Below are 6,478 nucleotides of genomic sequence, written 5' to 3' on the forward strand. Positions count from 1 at the left end.
GAAACAAAACGCCTAACCTTGAGTACCTTAATTTGCTTTTTTTAAGAAAGACACACTCTGAGTACTATTTCAATTCTTAACTTTATGAGTTAATTTATGACAGAACACAATTTATTAACAGAACATTTATGTTATGTTATCTCAGCATGTCATTTTTAGTTTATCACGAAGCTACTCCTATATACGAGGAAGCTGTAAAAAACAAAACACTGATAGACTTCTTCAAAAAATTTTATTTTATTTAACAGAAAAAAAAAATTAAATACTAAATAATCTAGTTATGATTATAAATGTAGAAACAATAATTGTTTTGAAAGTTGTTGCGTTCGTTAGGATTTAAATTTCCATAGAAAAGTTGACATCAGCGGATTGGTTGCCGAGCAATGAATTGTGTGTAGGCCAGTATTCCTGAGGAAAGAAAAACATCACAAGGTAAGAAAATCATTATTTTATGATTTATTTGTAGTGTGATTTGTTGAAAGAAACTGCAAAAAATTTTGAACAATAAAGAATTACGAAAATTTTATGATTCAGTTACATCTATAGATATAAACTTCGATTCGTTATTCAATTACGAATAAATGAGGGGGAAAAAAGTTGGGGGGTTGCATTCATTTACTTCGCTCTTTGCTGCACGAGAACTCAAAAGAACTTCTTCTCGAATATTTTACACGACAACCCCACCTCCAACTTTTTTTTGCGGTCTACTCCAAAAAGATGTAAAATTTTCCCTATTGAATACTAATTTTTTTCTTTCCTCCACCAACTAACTCTTTGAATGGAATTCACTATATGGAAGGGGGAGACTTTCGCGCAAAGTGGGGGATGAAGAGCCGATGAAAAGAGGGTAAACAAAAAGGTTGAGTAGAGATGAAATGGGGTATACTCACGATCGATTTTCATTCTCATAGACTCGCTCTCAACGAAGGAGTCGGCCAGCCTCTCGACGCTCGCCTCGTCCTTGTAATCCACAGCTTTCAAGCTGTCCCTTACAGTGCAATATCTGATTGAACGTATTCCCTGCTAAGGACTATTTTTAAATGAATTGTGCTTTTTGTTTAAACGTGCATTATTTTTGGGTGATCCAGTCGACCGACTTTTGTTAACTACGTTCGTGTACGAATGAGAGATGCTCCCACGTAAAATAATGATTATGATGATGATTATTATGGACATACAAATACGAGGTAGATGATTGAAGGAGCAATGCCGTGACACTCGATGTATATTCCACGTAACGAGTGGAGTGTTGAAAGAAAGGATACAATTTTTCGTAGTAGTCATGGGAATCGATCGCCCATTCGAGAAGTAAATTTAGGGCTGGTCTGCGTGGCGTTCCATCCATCAGTTCTTTCATAACTTCGTCCTCTAAGGACACCTTGTCTCGAACTGACTCCAATTTTTTCAGTTTTGTCTTCAACTCCTGAGTTGTAATTAACTTATCATATCAAAAGTTATCTAATACCAATTTACATATAGATGATTTATTTAATGCAAATTGATGTAACACGTTTTTTCCTTGTTGTTTTTTGAATGATTAAAAATAACGGTCTTTAAAAAATTTTCTCATCAGATTTACCGCAAGGCAAATAAAATAATTATTTTTGAATGATCGATCATATAAAATAACAGTCATTTTTCACCAAATTATCAAAATATCGGATCAGAGATGAAATTACTTTTGCGATTAAATTTAAATGCATACCTGATTATAATTTTTAAAATGAATCAGAGCTTCACAAATGCGTTCGACCTCGTCCTCGATTCCTGCGTGAATTTTAAAAATTAGCCGCTCTCGAAGACCTTCGACTTTGCAGAGTTCTGCATTGTCGACTTCTGAACTGGAAGAACGTACCGACAATCAGTAAAAATAAAATTTATTTATTCTAAATGTACCCTCAGATGGTATAACAGGTGGAAAACGTACAATTTCTTTATTGGCCATTTAAATTACTTGCATATAAATAATGCATGCAAGTACAGTTCTTGCACATGAATCGTTCATATTATCTTTTAGGTATGTATAAAGTATAAGTACGCACCTCGTCACATGTTGAAACTGCTCGGTCTGATTTTTCAGAGCTTCAATCGTTCGTTCAACACTTTTCGCAAGCACTCTCCACTTATCCTCTGTGTTTGCAAGTTTCGAATAATAATCTATTAGACACTTGAGCAACTCTTGCTGCATCTTAATAGTAACTTGTACTTGTTTCAAATATTTGACGACTTTGAGGTTAGACGGAGGATTAGATTTTGCTGCAAATACAAACGCATGCGTCTTTGAACTATTCCATTTTGCGCGGCTAAGAGGTTTCCCTTTCAAACTTTGGCAATTACCTGTAGTGCTATTAAGTCATACTTTATACAAGTTGGTTTTTTCTAGTATGCTTAGTTGTTACTGTACTTTTTACGTGTAATAATCTGATCAACAACTTTTTTAAACTCACACGACTTTGTGTTACAACATGCAAATTGAAAGTTACATATCTTTGAAACCGTAGGCCGAATCTTCGTAAAATTTTTATCGTTGAGAACTAACAAGATTTATCCTTTGTTTTTTTTTTTTTTTTTTTTTTTTTTTTCACATTTCAAAGTGCCAAGTCCTCATTAAAGTAATAAAATTAACACTTGATGGACGGGTATAAAATAAACCAAAATTTTATGTGGTAAATCAGTTTTCGACTAAACAACAGTGAAAAAAGTTGTAGCCCCTCCTACGTCTTATCCTAACATGAGTAGAAATTTTAACAAAAAATATGTTTGAGTCTCATTAGTGAGTAATTTGATCTTTTATGGATAAAAAGACTTCCTAATCTATATGACAGGTATTTTGCATGCATTTTTATCTTATGGCTATGACAGTACTAAACTAGTGCTTTTATTAAATTATTTGTGGGAATGACTACGCTCGCTTGTTGATTAATAAAAAGCAAAAAAAAAGTTTTAAAGATAATGATACAAACAACTTTTAATAAAAGTATCCGATGTTCGATTAAGCTTATTGCTCTTTTTTTAATTTGTCATTAAATGACAGTCAAAATTAGTGTGAAAAGTGTATACGATACTTGTATTTTTAGAAAGTTTGATATCATATTGAATGTGTCTAATTCTCTTCTAATGACTATACTTTTAGGAGAAGGAGTTTTTTATATCTTCAAAACCATGTACTTCTAACAAATGACTTGAAATTATTTTTAAATACGTCAAATGAAAGATAACGCACTCTAATTATTGTGGATGACAGATGATATTAAAAATATTTTTACCCGATTAATCTTAAAGTATAGTTTTTTTTTCTCTGTTCTTAACAGAACCTGGATTTCTATTATCCTCACAAATAATAATAATAATTATTATTATTATTATTATTATCATTATTATTATCATTCCACCATACACTGGTAATATCTATCGAATTGTTATTTACTATTAAACATGAGATATCCTGAAACAATTATTTCTTCGATCGATTGATTTAACGAAAATTCTGTATGAAATCCAAATACACCCTGGTAGAAAATTACTACATAAACTGGGTAGAAACTCGTCAATGTACATGCGTAAATGGGCTTAAGTATAACATGTTGACAAGTTTCTAGCCAGTTTATGTAGTAACGTTTCTACCAGGGCAATCTCTATCGACTCTATATGTATCGATAGTCTCCCCGAAGATGAACCCATCATAAATTAACTGTGTAACTTTACGTTAGTTCGATACGCGTGTGAACTGTAGCAATATCTTACAACGGCAAATATGCCTGGTACATTCAAGAGTAACTAGACAGTGGATGACTTTGCTGACTTATCTGCTTTTAATGGCGATGATATATGTTAATGAAAACTTTCGGAGATATAGAGCACATAGTAATTCATAAAAATGGAAGATAAGCACGTCAAAAAGTTAAATAATTCATATGATTTGGAATTTCTGATTTCTTCGGTCCCCTATCAATATAGGGCTATGTGCTCTCTCTCCACCATTTTCGGGCACGACCAATACTTAATTTAATAACGTGCAAGATCACCAAGGAAGACAAACGTTTTAAATATAGACTGACCCAATAAATAATCGATGTTAGCTTTTTATTTGATCATACCGGTAAAAAAATATTAAGATAACATTGCTGTGAGACTTTATCTATTGTAATTCAAAAATGAAAAAAACTAGTCATCCATTGTCAATGAAATGTGATTTTATTAACTATTAACTTTATTTAAGTTAATTTTAATATACATTGATTTTCTTGTGGTCTTGAATGATTTCAAGTTTTTATCCAAAAAAGCCTCAATTTTTTAGATCTGCACGAGCAATTACTATAATTACTTTTTTTAAACTAAATAATTTACAGTTCAAGCGAGTTATTTCCAGTTTGTCCGAATTTAAAGTTTTTTATCTTAATTTTACTTTGACCGCTAAGTAAGCTCGAGGTTTTAAAAAGTTTAATTTCACAAACATACGGAACAGTCATTTAATTTTCAAGGCTAGATTATTATTGTTTAAGTAGTAGTACATGAGAAAATGCATTATAGTTCAATGAACAAACATGATTTATCTTTTTTTTCCTTTTTGTTTTTCCACATTTCAAAGTGCAAAGTCCTCATTAAAGTAATAAAATTAACACTTGATGGACGGGTATAAAATAAACCAAAATTTTATGTGGCAAATCAGTTTTCGACTAAACAACAGTGAAAAAAGTTTTAGCCCCTCCTACGCCTAGTCCTAAAATGAGTAGATATTTTAACCCAAGTACTTTTTTAGCCTTCGTTTTGGTAATGAATCTGCTAATAGCCATTGGTAAGTATAGTTTTTTTTTTAATTGTAATTGTACATCTCTCATTGCTTTATTTGTGTGTAACTTGGTATATTGCTTGTCCAGGCAATATTTGTCTGTGAATAACTATGTTTAAATTTTTTTTTTTTTGCGAAAACTTCGGTTGCCCGATCAATAAACGCATCTTAAAGGTAGTACTGTCGTAGTGATAAAAATTAAGGGAGGATAATCTAAAAACGCAAACTACATTTTGGTCACCTCAAAGCGTTTATTAAGTACCTGTGAGATCTTTAATTAGCGACTAAATGAATACAATGAAGAGGTTATCATTCTGCAATCCGTAATTAAAGTAAAAAAAAAAAATTAAAAAAAAACGTATAAGATGGTTATTTATTTTTTTGATATTGCGCTTTTTTCTCATTACAGAAATGCACAACCCTATGAAATGTTCTTCGACGATTTCTGAAGACTGTGATCGATCATGTAAACTAGTGGATAATGTATTGAACTGTGGTTCTACATATACGATTTTTTTACCTGAAAATAAAGCCAAATTTCCTTTCCATGCAGTCAAAGGCTAACTTGGCTATTAGTAGTCAATAAAAAATAAACAAATAAAAATACAATTTTGTCGCTCATGTCACTACTTTTTTGTGATACTTTAAGTATGTACCATACCTTGTAAATGAGTTATTCAATGTCAGAATTAATAAAATTTTATGCCTATTTGAGTCTCATTAGTACGTTATTTGTGCTTTTATTAAATTATTTGTGGAAAATAATTATTAAAGATTATACTAATAATTATTTATATACGCCTTTTTCCTTTTCATGATAAATATATTTGTTTAAATATTACCTTTAATCACACGTGCTTTTCATTTAGACTCTATTTATTGCGCAGAGTTTATTTTGGAGCTTCATTTCGCACCTTTGGCACAGGAAAAATTTGAAGAAGAATGAATAGATTGTTTATATGCATTGTTTATTCATATTTTTATACTAATTTTGCTTCTGCCTGGTACTTGCCCTCGAATATGTTGTTGTGTTGACCAACAAAAATTATTATTTTTTTTTAACCCATGGGTTTAAAACAATCATTAATGAACGTATCGTAATTGTCTTTTGGTAAAATACAGTTGTAATATAAATATAGGCTCCTAATAAAACGTTTAAAATATTTCCTTTCGCTTGCATGTAAATATAAAATCTTTTTGTGACACTTTCATGCATTTAACATATTATAAAAATGTAAAACTTAGAATCCCCTGATGCTGTTTTACCTGATTTTTCCACACCAATGTTTAATTTTTAAATATTCTACTTGACGAAACAGATCTACTTTTTCAATATAGCTACAACGAAATCGTTTCATAAAAATAAAGACAAATTTTTTAAACAAAAGCTGACGAAATAACTAATCGGTGTTAGCTTTTTTTTTTTTAATTCATACCATATACAGTACACGTAAATGAAAAAAAAAAGAAAAAAAAAGAAAATTAATTTTTTTAGCAAACCGTTTGTATTGATTTTTTTTATGAACGATTTAACAAACCTCTTACGCCAACCATCACACTCGACGAGTAACGCGAGAAAAACTTGTAAACTTCGGCTACTCGTACAAATTATTGGTGATTTTCCAAAAAAAAGAAGACAATGCTCTCCCTCCGCCCCGAAAGAGCAAAAAAAAGATCAACCATCCCGAT

At 31.1% G+C, this 6,478-nt stretch overlaps 1 protein-coding gene across 2 annotated transcripts; it reads right to left on the reverse strand.

The window, feature by feature from the left end:
- Positions 1 to 325: 325 nt before the first annotated feature.
- Positions 326 to 2,188, reverse strand: LOC106647815 (uncharacterized). 2 transcript variants are annotated; one of them, XM_014364354.2, is made up of 5 exons: positions 2,043 to 2,188; positions 1,706 to 1,841; positions 1,266 to 1,423; positions 891 to 1,003; positions 326 to 408 (listed from the first exon to the last, which is right to left on the reverse strand). In XM_014364354.2, exons 1-5 carry the CDS (start codon positions 2,186 to 2,188, stop codon positions 362 to 364), a joined length of 600 nt encoding a protein of 199 aa, XP_014219840.2. In that variant the 3' UTR covers positions 326 to 361. The 2 variants fall into 2 exon arrangements, with proteins under 2 accessions (XP_014219840.2, XP_089450752.1); XM_089594626.1 differs by lacking the exons at positions 326 to 408; positions 891 to 1,003 and having other exon boundaries at positions 1,032 to 1,423.
- Between the last annotated feature and the right edge of the window lie 4,290 nt (positions 2,189 to 6,478).

Source organism: Copidosoma floridanum, unplaced genomic scaffold, assembly GCF_036245765.1.
Source record: "Copidosoma floridanum isolate Cflo_tuat_1 unplaced genomic scaffold, Cflo_Japanese_pri ptg000021l, whole genome shotgun sequence".
Classification (NCBI taxonomy): Eukaryota; Metazoa; Arthropoda; class Insecta; order Hymenoptera; family Encyrtidae; genus Copidosoma; species Copidosoma floridanum.

Excerpts from the sequence above, each read along its gene's own strand:
- LOC106647815 (XM_089594626.1), bottom strand. The coding sequence starts at position 2,188 with ATGCAGCAAGAGTTGCTCAAGTGTCTAATAGATTATTATTCGAAACTT. Across the intron at positions 1,842-2,042 it reads CAGTTTCAACATGTGACGAG|TTCAGAAGTCGACAATGCAG; the intron begins GTGCGTACTTAT and ends ACGTTCTTCCAG. Across the intron at positions 1,424-1,705 it reads ATTTTAAAAATTATAATCAG|GAGTTGAAGACAAAACTGAA; the intron begins GTATGCATTTAA and ends ATTACAACTCAG.